At 37.8% G+C, this 14,444-nt stretch overlaps 1 protein-coding gene across 1 annotated transcript; it reads right to left on the bottom strand.

The window, feature by feature from the left end:
- Window positions 1-6,460: 6,460 nt before the first annotated feature.
- tsku (tsukushi small leucine rich proteoglycan homolog (Xenopus laevis)) lies at window positions 6,461-12,801 on the bottom strand. The gene is made up of 3 exons (XM_077611934.1): window positions 12,603-12,801; window positions 9,016-9,330; window positions 6,461-8,857 (listed from the first exon to the last, which is right to left on the bottom strand). Exons 2-3 carry the CDS (start codon window positions 9,322-9,324, stop codon window positions 8,114-8,116), a joined length of 1,053 nt encoding a protein of 350 aa, XP_077468060.1. The 5' UTR covers window positions 9,325-9,330; window positions 12,603-12,801; the 3' UTR covers window positions 6,461-8,113.
- Between the last annotated feature and the right edge of the window lie 1,643 nt (window positions 12,802-14,444).

The raw sequence follows: 14,444 nt of genomic DNA, 5'->3' as shown, positions 1-14,444 counted from the left end.
ATGTTGCAGGTTAATTTGGTCAATTTATAATATATTGTTTTATTCTATTCATAATAAGAAGCAGAATTCTCTTTTGTGTCTGTGCTCTAGTTTTGTGAGAGCGCATATATACTAACATCAACATTTACTTAATTTTTAATTAATGGGAACAATGAAAAATGAAGACAGGATATAACAAGTGGTGGTAGGAAAGTTATAATACATATTTTTGGGTTAGGGAACATTTATTCCAGTCACTATCATATCTAACAGTGTCAGCCCTAACATTCCAAATGTGGCCATATATGAAAAATGTGTAACTTGTGAATATTTGTATTATATATATATTAATTATTTGTGAAACATTTAGGTCCCTCGCCTCTGGCCCTGAGTCAAGAAAATGAGAGATGAGATGAAACATTAATGACAGTAAGTTCACAATATCTAACAGCACATAGTTTAACACTTTCTGGCGTGATGTGATGTGCCTTCTAATCAACTCCATAAACCAAAATAAAATGATTTTAAAATATTTGATAGTGTAGCAATAGATTTGGAACTGTGTTGGGGGGCATCTCAGTTCAAACGTCATAATCCAAAGGTCAATCACATGGCTGTTTACAAGTCAAGTGAACCAGCTTGTTTTGCTGTTTTTTTGTTTTTAAAATTAAGGCATCTTCATCAACGCACTAAACCTCCTCTCATATATGTATTTATACATTTGAAACTTTAATTGCTTATTCGTGTTCTTCAAGTATTGCCTCAGCTTCAGTAGACTGGGCCAAAGTTAATACAGATACAAGAGAAAAGCAATAGGAAGCGAGTTAAAGCAACCATCTTTGGGGGAAAACCTTTGCGGGGCCCCGCCCTGAGACAGCTAATGAGAACCAGATGGTGGACAAAAGACAATAATTGAATCATAACAATGACTCCGCTTAAACCCTGGAAACTCCCTCTGAGGTCACTAGAAGGATAGATGATGATGCAAACATTAGCCACAAAATCAAAACATACGTGACCCTCTATTCATTTCCGAAAAATTTGTCTTCTGGATGATTGCAGATCACACCCATGCATTACTTACAAGTTTCCCAACAACATATTCACTCCACCAAAGAAAAAATTGAAATTTAAATCTTGAATATTCAAAAGAAATAACTAAAATTGCTTAGAAAATGACATTGTTGTGCAAACCTGGCAAAATTTAATTCAAAGTTATAAAAAATATTAATAATAATGGAAAAAAAAATATTTAGCACCACTTGGTATTAATTGTCAACATTTATATTGAACACACAATTGTTCAATACATAATGTACTATAATAAATCTATAATAAATTTCACATGGATATGCGAGTACAGTAGAACTGGTTATTTACTACATTCATGTCATTCCTGGGAACTAATTTGTGTGGGATGTTATGACGCAAACTAATAGTGTCAATAAAATGACTGGCCAGATACTGTTCTTTAGAAGAGTATGGATAAAAAGCAGTTAACGTTCTCAAGAAAACCTGAGTCATTGGTAAATTTGCAATAGTGTGGCTGCACTTCTATTGAATTAAACTGGGCGACGAGCCTTATTGTTGTTGTGCCTCAACATGCATGCTAGTTATGTCTGCTTGATGACACTATTGATAAACATTGGTGCTTTAAAGAAGTGGACTGGATAATCAAGAAACTCTTCTTTTGTTTTGCTTTGTACTTACTTAAACGCAACTGGTTCAGCATACAGAAAGAGAGGTGGATTAATTTCAAACTGCCCAATGCCCAAACTTTTGCTTGCCAGTATGATACTAGTAATGTTGGACTCCTACAGTAGATAAGGATAAACTGTATAGAAAATGTATAGATGGACACACATTTGTAATCGCTGTTGGAGATACAAGAAGACCCAACGTGCAAAATATATATATTTGGCGAGAGAGATTAGGGCTATGAAATGCACACTTGAAATTTAAATAACATACAAAGTACAAGAGGTTATGTTAGTAAGAGGTTGTAAAATGTTCAGGGAACAAGTCAGCCACAGCATGTGAATGTGAATGCAAGCTATGCACATTTAAAAGTAGCAGGGAAGGAAAAACAATAATGGTTAAAAAAATAATAATAAAAAAAAACTTAAAGTTATACTGGTGAACGATATTTGATTTCTCATATTCCAATTTTATATTTTAGATTTTTCCCCCCACTACATTTGGACTTTTTTAACTAGTAAGTGAGTCAATGAGTAACAGTATTATGTAACAGGATAGTAACAGTATTCTTTCATGACTAGTGTTCCCACCTTTGGGGTCTCAATTATAAAGCTTGTTCTAAATTTCTTCATATAGCTCAAATTTATATAGATATATTTCTTGCAAACATGTCGTATTCTTCCGTGCATTCACAAATGCGTCCGATTGACCAAATATGGTGGCAGCAATCCCTTCAAGAATGTGCTGATGGAACGTCTTTCCTCTCGACAACCATTGCAAAGAGGGCGGGCAAAAGGAACTTCTCCAAGACCGAGAAAAGAACTACAAAAATAGAACACTTTATGAAACAATTGCTACAGATATCATAAGAAAAGAAAAAGATTGACATGCAATAATCTAACTGTTGCCAAATATTCTTCTCTAGTTTCCTTTTAGTATTATTGTAATATCTGCTTTGTATTACCTGTAAATTGCAGCGTGTCTACTTACAATAATTACTAACTGAAAACTTGTATAACAGTAATTGTGGGGAACAGTGACTAGTATTTTGATTTGAGATTACAGTACTTCATTTGTGACCGTCTTACTAGGAACCCTGTTAATTCTTTATTAATATACAATAGGTTCATTGGTTGCTCTTTTTTTCCCTCACATGAATACATGAAATGTCAAAAATCATAATGTGTAATGTCTTATTTTTAAAGGTTTAAGTGGACTGAGTAGCACCGTTTCTAGTCAATTTTAGTTAAAAGGCAGCCTGGATCTGAGAACAACAACTGATCTTTGTGCTGTGCAAGATGAGCCAAGCTTTTGTTTGCCAGACAAACGGGAAAAAAAAGTCGGAGCTCTGCTGACACAGTCCATCTGCGTCCTTTGTCACCTCTGTGCTGCCGAGGCAGCGTGGGCTTTAGTTTCCAAGAGTAATCAACGCTAATGTCAACATTCTACCAGATAGGCTAGATTTATAATATTAAAAGGCGATTTTTTTCCCCTATAATTAGACTATAGAGCTGCTGTTATTTTGGAGACTCATTCCAACAGCCTAGAAGGTTTGGCTGGCATATACCAAGATTCCCATTGCCCAATGATGCTGTTATCGTTGAGGCTTGTGGATTCTACCTAGCAACAAATTGGAAGCATATGTGCCAAAAAAAAGTTTGACAAATAAGTTATGTTATGTACATAGCATATCACTTTAAATATCTATCAAATAGCTATAGAGAATCTTGAAATGGCAAGGGAAAAGTGCAGCTTAATTATAAATGATTCAAGAACATAACCAACAGCATGTTTTAAAAGCAAAGCTCTCTGAAATGTAAAGAAATAAAATAAATTCCTTTAGTGGTTGAGATAAGAGACCACTTGAACGTTACAAAGCTGCTGAGGACCTTTGCAAGTGAGGTCTAATTACATTTCTCTGAAAGCACTTACTTGCGCTGCAAGAGTGCAAAATAAGAGGATAAAATTTCGTGTCCAGTCTTGTTTGGAAGTGTTGGCAATCTGGTTGTGATCACACACCAAGTATCAGTGATTTGATTTGGTAGAAAAATAACTGCTGTTTTGCCATGACCCACTTTCAACTTTGTCCCCTGGGAGTAAGCAGAAAAGACCCCTTGTTTTTCTCAATGCCTGTCAATCAGACTGTGAAATAACCACCAAAATTAGACGTTACAAGACGTTTGAATAAACGAGTGGATTGTGTCACACTGGCTCTCTGTTCATTCAGTGCAAAATTTTAGCACTCTCTTATAGAGTTCTCAGTGATTGGACTCCTCTGTACTTAGTGGTCATTTCATTGTTCTGTTGGGCCATGGTGGTTTACTCACTACATTTTAGATTTTACATATCTCTCACACGCAAAATCAAAAACCAAAAGGTGATCGACACGTGCAGTCTACTGCGGCCAAAATTTGGAATGCGCTTCCATTGGAGTAGCTTTTGGTATGGACTTTTTTTTAAATAGTAGCTAAAAATGTGCCAAAAAAAGGAAAAACAACAACAATAATTGAATCAAACTCATCAATTCCAAATTTCAAGGGTCACATTAAAATCAGAAAATGACTTCTGTGTCAATGGCACGTATAAATTGACAGTATATCAAATATTTTTGTAAAATAGCACTCCCCTCAGAGTTTAACATTGCTTACCTGTAGATGCTTGCAATGCAGCAGGTACTCCCAAAAATACTTTAGAGCAAGGTTGGGCAATAATTCCACAAAGAGCCGCTGTGGGTGCCATTTTTAGTCCCGACCGAACCACCACAAATGATGTTTCTGCTGAATCAAGCAGCACCTGACTGCAATCAATTACATACACTTGTAGAATACCTGATTGGTTAAAGCATGTCCCAATATTCAATTGGACTTAAAACCTGCACCCACTGCGGCCCACAATGAACTAATTCCCATCCCGGCTTTAAAGCATTCTGTTCAGGTGCAACTCCATAAAATTGGACAAAAAAGTATCCTGCTTTAAGCTGCACAGGTTGAAAGGGAGACCATTTGAATGAAGGAGTGTCCTGCATTTAGCAGGATATTTTTGTCAGTTTCAACATGTGCCTTGCGATAGCCTGGCTAGTATTCACCCACTGTATAATAGATAAACTTCAGGTCAAGTCTAAACAAAACATTTTTTGTATATTAAGCCGATTTGCTCTGCTGGTGAATTCCACAAGTGACTTTGCTTGTACATGGACTTTTTACAGAGACAATGTGCTGTGGGGGACAGATTGTGATGGATGGTCTCCTTCATTCCGAACACGCAAGTGCTTGAGAAGTGAAGGTGCACATCTGGAAGTGCTATCTGCAATGGGGTCATCGACTGAAGGCTCACTTACTTACCTCCCCTATGCAAGAGAATAGCCACTTTCACAAATAGACACACTCCAGTGGGAAACGAATGAGGGCAGTGTTAATTGTTTGCATAAAAACCTACGAATAATGCATTTAAATAAATTAAGGCTCTGAGAACGAACTCCACAAAGATGTCAAAAGCACCAAACTCTTATATAATTTGTAAAGCCGATGGGAGACCCTTTCCCTTTTGGTCCAAGAGTGTTTGTTGAAGAGAAGAGGGCATTGTGTGAATGTTTGCTCTGTGTGGCAGGACTTTTTCTTCTTGATACAAGCCTCTTTCTTTGCTTGTCAGTTCAGCACAGTACTATCCTAAACTGGCTGGGGAACATGCCAAACTCCAATTCCCACTGCCCACTTCAGTGTTTCTAAAGCCTTTTCCATACTATGTCCTTCACAACTTGGAATGAGTAACACAGACAACTCTTATTTTGTTTTTTCGACATTTCATAAAAATTGCATTATTCATGCCACATATCACCAGGGCAACACTCAATGTACAAGTACACCTCTTACTTACTTGTTACTCACTAGAAGCCAGAAGCCAATCTAATTGAAACGCCAATGTAGGTCAGGTACAGTATTTTGGTGTATAAGTACAGTCACATGCAAACTTTATATATACAGTTGATGAATGTATACAGTATTCTTCCTCATAGACAACTATTAGAGCAGTTATAACCTTGACTAAAAAAACACAACAGCTCTGATCAAGTAGGTCAAGTACAGTATTTTGGTGTATAAGTACAGTCACATGCAAACTTTATATATACAGTTGATGAACGTATACAGTATTCTTCCTCATAGACAACTATTAGAGCAGTCATAACCTTGACTAAAAAAACACAACAGCTCTGATGACCCACTACAAATTGGGCAAGAGACTGAGCTCTGAATTGCTCCTAATGGGCATGACAGTAACACCCCCTTCTACAGTATGACTGTGTGCGTGAATAGGCACGCTCGTCTACTTAGGCAACTGTAATCCTGTAGTTCTCTACATTTGAGACAAACGTAAAAGATATAATTCACCTTGATTCAGTTATATTGTTAATGGCTTTTAAAATGTTTAACCACAAGACCAGATTCAATGTAGCGTAACATTCCAAATCGGGATGACGTCAAAGTTCATTCTCAATTAAATTCCCTTTTTTTCCAGGGACAAACAAAACTTAAGCTACATGATAAACATGAGTTACAAACCAATGGTAGTATAGATAGAATATAATGATAGAATCTGCAAAACATTACTGCTATTTAGGACACACCCTGTCTGTTGCTTTGGGCCGAGACACTCGGGCACACGTTATAATGATAAATATAGCGTGGACGGTGACGCAAGTCTTTCCGCTTGTTTTTTTTTTAACGAGAATTTACCATATGAACACACCTAACATCACTCAGTGCAACATCAAAACAAGAGAAAAATCTTCATTATTGAAGTATTTATTCATCTTCTCAAATTCATGCAGAATTCTAAAGTCCATACAAAGATAAATCTTTCCAGAGATTTATTTAACTATCTGATTGTAATAAAGATAATAACCATTTTGAATCCGGGACCTCACATCTTTACATATTTTGTAAACATTCAAACAAGCAGTCATCAGTTTGGTCATTTCTTGGATCCACAGGAAATCATTGTATCATACATAGTCCACCAGATGTGTCTACTAACATATACTGATGGTCAAAGTGCCCCCCATTTTATTCCCTCGCGCCTCAATGTCACGCCTCATTACATTAATGTAACAACCGTGTCAAGGGTTATGCGACTAACTTGCACAAAGAGCAGCACAAAAATTGGACATTTGCAAATATTTTGAAGTACATTCAAGATGAAAAAATCCTATTTTTTCCCTCACTTGATTAAGTCGTTACGCAAATGTCAATATCCAAGCATACCTAACCATGGGAAAATATGAATGGTTATACCATTTTGTCAAGCAACCCCATTAAAACTCCTGCAATAAAGATATTGTAAGGTAATGGAAAATAATGAGAGAAAAACATGACATTGGAAAGCCTCCCAAATTTGAATGAATAAAAAAGGGAAGTGTATTGGGTGTGTGGGTTGTAAATTCTAGTGATATCGTAATGACTTAATCCAAGCTAGTGGTAGGAATAGGTGAAGTGAGTATGAACGGAAGGAAAACGACACCGCTGAGTCTCTAAATATTGGAAGTGGGCTTACTCATGACAGGCTTGTTGATGTAATTTCAGCCTCTCAATCCTACCCTCATTTTCCAGCCAACTAATGCGGAAAATTATTTCATTGCTCTAAATCAGAGATTCAGAAATAAATTATTCTCAGTGACTGACTGACATTTGATTTATCCCCTCAGGGTCACCACAGTCAAACAGTCGATTTGCATGATAGATGAGGCACAGGTTTTACATCGCATGGCCATCCTGCCACAACTCACACATATAAGAATCAAACCCGGGCCATCATAACTGCAGCGAGGCACTCAGACCTCTCAATAATTTTTTCTCAGTCGTAGAACATATATTCTTTACTTAATATTACAAGTGATTCATTGCTAAACAAATACTGAAGATGACTTTACAGGGTCTTTAATTTTTTGGAATTATTAAAACGTATGAACCCGTGATAAAATAGGAAGAAGGCCTCACTCTGGAAATAATGCAGTACTACTGTGCTGTGTAACCACATGTTTTTTGTTATTGTCCATTTTTAATATAATGTATTTGTATGGCGCTTACGCTAAGCAAACAGTATAATGCGTTCACATATTCAAAATTGATAAAATGAAGCTTTGATAAAGTGGTAATGTGGTCAGTGGTGGTTTAAGCTGTCTCATTGAGATAATCAGCAATTTCCTATTAAGAAGATTTGGCATGCTGTATTTGTGGCATAAACAAAAGTGCAACAAGATTGCCATTGTTTCTATTTAAATGAAGAAAGTGGCTTGAAAAAAAAAGACTAAATAGTAACCATTTTATGTTTAATCATTATTTTTTGTCTATGAAGGCCAAAGAAATCCTCTTAAAGCTTGAGGGGGTGCACTTGAAGGCACAGCGCTGGTATAAAGAACCAAGACCGATCCGTCTTGACAGAATCACAAGACAATGCCATTCCGGTTACAGTTGAGCACCTCATAGTGTTTGGTGTGACCTAGCTGCCGGTGAAACTGTCCTTGTTTCTGGGTCCTCCAGCAATGGATGTTCTGTCCTAGTGTAATGCTGTTGATACTGGGGAGGTGAGAGAGCATGTTGTTTGGCAAGGACATCACTCCAGAGCCGGATAAATTCAGCTCCTGCAGCGATTTCAGTTTGGTGAAAACAGACGGGCTTAATGTCTTCAGCTTGGGATTGTTGGAAAGATCCAACACTTGGAGGCTGCCGAGATTTTTAAAACTGTGCGCCTCAATTTTCTGAAGCTCATGAAGGTTGCTGAGGGACAGGTAAACCAGATCTTTTGAGTCAGCCAAGTCTCCTTCTTTAATGGTGATGATGGGGTTTCTATCCAGATTGAGGTACCTCAGTATCTCAAGTCCCACCAGATTTGGTATACTTGAAAGACGATTCGCAGTGAGATTCAACCTTTGAATGTGTACAAATTTCCCAGGTGGCATTACAGAAATGGACTCAAGGTTGTTGTGCGACAGATCCACGCTAATAGGTTTGCCGTTTACTTTAAACGCAAACGCACCCACGTCAAAGTCTTGGAAGTTGTTGTAGCTCAGGTCTACTTCAGCCAGTGGGATGCCAAAGAAGCAGCCTGGTGAGAGGACCTCTAGGTCATTGTGGCTTAGATCCAGTATTTCCAGGTAATAAAGTTTGGAGAAAGCTTTGGGGCTTACCTGAAAAACATTCGGCAGGTGAGAGGCTATTCCGTAGCAAAAACAAAACATTTTTTTAAAAGAAATAAATCATAAAGAAACTAATTCTGCATTTTTGTGCAAACAATTGTGTCCCAATGGATTGGACTATAAGATACAATAAGTGAGGTTTTACTCACCATTGTAATGTGGTTGTCTCTCAGGTCCAAGCTTACAAGGGTGGTGTAACCCGGCCCCACCAGCATGGTGTCATTGAGGGGACCCATCGAATTAGAGGACAAGTCCAAATAGGCGGTGTCCAGTGGTATTGGCACAGGCATTGAGGTGCCTCGGCCCAATCCTCGACAGTCTACTGTAGTCAGGCTGAAGCTGTCAAAAAGGCCGAAGTTTTCCACCTCGCAGTGGCAGCCAGGGTGGCAGTTCTTGACCGAAGTGGAAGGGATGGGCGCCAGCAGCACCAGCAGGCCAAGCCGAAGGAAGAACGCCATTATGCTCTGCAAACACAACACATTATTTGACTTACAAAGGGAAATGCAATAAAATCCTTCTATATCTTCAAATGGGATTCATTCAAAAATGTTTCATTTTGCATTCTACCTTTTAATACTACTAAAAAAAGGATGTTTTCATTGGCAGATGCATGTTTGCTTTTGTAAAAGACCACACAAGACATTAAAATATTTTACCCGTTAAGAAAAAGCTAAACAAAACGTTCTTTTCTGTCAGAATCATAGAAATGGCCAAATCGCAAAACAGGAAGAAAAAAAAGAAAAAAAACACAAACAGTCACTGAATTATTCTGCTTAATCATTCCAAACCGTTCTGTTCTAGGTCAGTTCTTATCAAGCAAATTGTTTTCACTAGAAACATAACAAAAAAACTCACAGACTTGCTTATGATGTTCTGTTTACTTCTGGGTTTGTGAAAGAAGATCGAGATAGAGACAGTCCCCAAACCTAAACTACACTGAATATGATGAGAGAATGTGAGTTGTGTAACGAGGGGAAATAAAGAGTCAGTGTGGATCTGTCCTGCCAATACCCTGCAGGCCACAGATAAAAGCTACTTCTCTTGGTTGCGAAATAATCACCACACATAGCAAAGTATCACTTTGGCTTTAGATGCTTTGAAATTAGTTTTTCAGAAAATGAGTTAGCAGGAATGGCCCTTTATATAAACATATTATTTGCTTAGTAGGCATGCAATGCACTAAATTATTAGACTATTAGACTAGTATTGGGATCATTGACACAAGCTATTATGTAAAGGGCTGACAAAGCGCCACAACTCATTCAACATTCAGTGTAGCTCAAAGTCCTCGACCAGTACCTCTGTGTAGTGTTTCATTTGACCCCTGAACTTCAATCACTCCTGGCTGTGTGTACTGTGTAACAGGTTGTTTCTTGTAAATATTATAGCCTCTTTCCACAAAGCTGGAATAAAAAGAGTGAGGCTTTGGACTTTTATATCCATGTCTCTTGTTTGGAGTTTTACAACACAACACTGAAATTGTAGTTTTCAAAATAAAGATGTTAACCGTAGTAGTTGTCTGATCGAGCTTTGCGGTAAATATCATTTAAGAGCCTGACAATTACATGACAAAAGACATGTTTAGATTTTACGATCTAATGCGCACACCTTCATTGATGACCCCATTTGAACTTGAGATTGCAGAGGAAGGGCTTGGTCAGACCCGCTGCCTTTAAAAACAAAGACCAGAGGCCGACTTTTTACCGCAGGAAACTGCCCGTAAAACAGAAAGTGCGAAGCATGACAGAGGCAACTCATTGTGTTGGAAGCCGTGTTCATCCTTCCTTCAACCTTTGTTCCATCTGCTCTGGCGAGGGTCTGAACGTTCCCTTCCAGGTGTTCCTCTCCCCCAACTAATAAATCTCCTCTAAACACCAGAAGGCCTTCAGCTCACATGCACGCTAAAGACAGCGAGCAGTGAGACGATCCAACCCTCCCTTCCACCTGACTGAATAATCAGCAAAAGTCTGCAAGAAAGAACGCCCTGACATGCTCTCACTTCCTACGCCTTTCTACCAACAGAAAGTGAAAAGACAAATTTCTCACTTCTCTAAAACACCAACAATTAGCTCATTATTCAAGAATTTAAATGGTCTTAAATTGTCTTGATTTTTTTTTCCAATATTTGTTCATCTGGTATCAAGCCCGATGCTTGTATTAAATCCAGTCACTGCCGTTATATTGCGTGACTACATTATCTTATAGCTCCTGTGCAAAACACCTATGCTACCAGAGAATTCCAATTTTTTTTTAGTTTTAACTCATTTTTTAAAAAGCTAAAATCTTTATGTCAATGTTCATACTACTTCAAATCCCGGCTGGCTTTACCGTTTATTTGCATAAGAACAAAATAAGCCCTCACCCGGTCATCGCTCGGGGCCAGCCCCAGGGTGAATACGCTTTTTAATTTTTACTAAAGATGTGTTATTTCTTAGTACTAGCTGATAACAATGCTCACATTTTAACACCGTATCATGGCACTTTCTGATAACCGGTATCAGTGTAACACAATTTGAAACTGGATAAATGGTATAAACCTGTTATCTCTACTAATGCGATTAAAATAAGACACCCAAGCTTTAATTGCTGTAAGCATGTAAAAAAAAGACAAAATGATGTAACGTCAATCAGTGTGAATGCTGTCATCTTCATTTACTACTGATCTCATTGACACATTTGCTTGATAACTGGTCATTTTAGGTTGTTTTGAAGTCCAATTCAGATATCGGACAGCATCTTCACTCAGCTCGTCAGGTGTTGGGAGATGCCAAAACAAGAGTAGAATCTCCCTAATCGGGCTCAGCAGCCAGGAGATGGACAAATGAATGACCAACATAGCAACATTGACAAAAGAATAGAAAGGGCTGTTGTAAAAAGCCATGCAAGCATAGGAAGAGAATGGAAACTCCACACCGCTTGAAGGCCTGAGGCGAAATACAAACTCAGACCTTAGAATATTCACATAGATGGACAAAACGCTAATTCACCATGTTGAAAAGTAGAATTACTAAAGCAATATGAGTAATTTTACATGAATTTCGAATGCCTGTTCACGTTAAGCAACATTTTCCATCCATTTTGCACATTTTTCTATTAGCACACCTAAAATAAAATAATTGATTGAATTGAATGCTTTTATAATGAGATTTAAAGCTTTCACCACATAGTGCACATTTAACAACAACAAACAGACAAATAAATAATCAATAATTAAGAAATAAATAAATAAGTAGTCCCTTAGAAGTGACATGTTAGTTTGACCAGAGTAGTTCATCTCAAGAAACGATCTTACATTCTTCAGACATTTAACCTATCGCAAAAACTACTGATTTTGAGATCCGATCTCTTCTTTTGTACGTAGCAGACAACACATGAACGTGCATCTCGATGGAGATCACCTTCAACGATCTGATGACTAACGCGTCGACCTCCCCAAGCGGATGTCAATCACCGTCTCGCATGATGCCTGATAAAGTTATCCGAACTGCGGGTATCATTTATCCGCTCAGTTGCAAGAAACACAGGCGAAAGTGAAATTTGAGCTGACCACTGAGCCCCGATGGGGTTTTTTGTTTTGTTTTTTGTTTAGTTTAGTTGTTTTGTTTTGTTTTGGGGGGTTTTCTACCGGACCTCTCAAACACAAACTTTTAACACACGCACACACACGCACACAAAAAAAGAGGAATTACAAAGAAAGTCATGAAGATTAGTACGCTTTTTTTAAAGTTTAACTTGCCTTTCACTTAGTTTCCGCGCTCTTTAGGGGATCGTTTTTCCAGTTCACTTCACCGCTCCCATTTTCCAATCCCCCGCTGAGCTAGGCTCCTGTGTGTCCGGGCGAAGTGCCTCTCTCCGGGGCTAGTCGAGCTCGGAAGGTCCCTCCCTCCTTCCCTTCCCTTCCCTTCCCTGGGTCTCCTCCGCTCTGTTCACACAGTCGGTAGGCGTTAACATAAACTAGACACTCGTCTGCCCATTTTTAAAAAAAAATGTTGACTTAGAGGTTGTCTTTTCGAATGCTGCCACTTAGAGGAAATCCTCAACAATTGAGCATTGGTATTTCGTATTAAAACGACATTTGTACTGTGCTTCGTAGACAATTGGCGTAAATGAAGTGTCGATTCTTTGTTTTATTTGCATTTTTTAACATAAAAAGTAGTGTTATTTGATGATCTAAGTCGGTATCATAATAATTTTACGGTAAAAATGACTAAATATGAAATACGATAAATTCAAATTAAAGTAAGCCTTTTGTATTGTACGTAAATGTTATTACAGTAAATATTGAACGTATGTCTAAAAATACGTCTGAATGCAGTGAAATGTAAAATGGCTAACAATAAAATTATATTAAAGAAGTTCTAAACAAGATATTCGTGGAGTTGATTCCCGATAATGAAGCCTTCTCGAGCAATTCTCTCATTTGTCCCGAGGAGGGCGACAGAGTTAAATGTATGTTCATATTTGTATTGCGTTTTTATTAGTGTTTGAACTGCTTGGAACTGGAATCAATCCAATGATTTTGTGGATATTTTAAAATCCACAATGTAGAATTATGACATTATTCTTATTATTATAATCACGTTGTAAAGATATTCATATTAAGTTCCATTCAAATTATAAAGCACCTCATTTGGCTTGCAGATGGAATCATCTATTTTTGGTGAGTGGTAGGCAACAGTGATAATGAACAGTAACCTATAAAAACAAATATTTGTCATTCAGGAACTGAGCATCTTGAAACGTGGTGGCTATGTCGCAAGGATCAGTATTTATCGATCTTCTGAGCCCAATTTGTTTTAGTATTAGTGTTGATTAATTAGATGATGACTCTTTGGTGCCTGTGTTGCATTTAGTTAGCCAGGAGAAGGCATGTGTGCATAGTCTTCAGCTCATAGTGTACCGTGGCACCTGTGTGTGTGTTTGTTTGTTTGTTTGTTTTTAAAGCTTTAAAAATCTATTTTTGGTTAGACATGCACATTTTTATGTTTGTGTGAAATTTGGCTCAGCATGAGATGTGTTTTTTTGCACCTCACTGGGTGGTAAATATGTTGAGTCATCATTTCTGTCTTCTATTCCTGCAAGCATGCAGTGGTGTCAAGGTGTTACGTTTAAGAGGCTCATGGGCTTAACTGGGATATGGGTCAACAAAGGTGGAATCATTTTACAGCTGTGAGGAATATGTATCTGCATGTGATCTGGCATGTGCAATGTCTTTCACATTTTGACATTTTATTTTCCTTTATGATCTGAAATATTCTTTTTTGAATGTCCACATTGTTTGGGAAATTGGGATTTTATAACCATTAGAATATTCTTGTTCATGTTCCATGGTGATTTGTGGTATTCTTTTTGACTGCAGTCACCTGTTGAAGTGTCACCATGGTGGATGTTGTGGCAACCATCTTATCTAATCAGTAAAGGCGGAGTCTTTTCAAAAGCATCTAAAAAGACTGACTCAGTAAAATTGGCTGCGGCCTCAAGGGGAGGAGGGGGTTGTCGACACGTACAGGGAGAGTCCTTCATTATCTTTAATTGGTCCAAGTCCACAAAAGCTTGTAATTCATTTAATGTACAGAAG

Source organism: Stigmatopora argus, chromosome 10 (genome assembly GCF_051989625.1).
Source record: "Stigmatopora argus isolate UIUO_Sarg chromosome 10, RoL_Sarg_1.0, whole genome shotgun sequence".
Taxonomy (NCBI): Eukaryota; Metazoa; Chordata; class Actinopteri; order Syngnathiformes; family Syngnathidae; genus Stigmatopora; species Stigmatopora argus.
The sequence above is the reverse complement of the archived record's forward strand: the minus strand, read 5'-3'. Positions and strand labels throughout refer to the sequence as shown.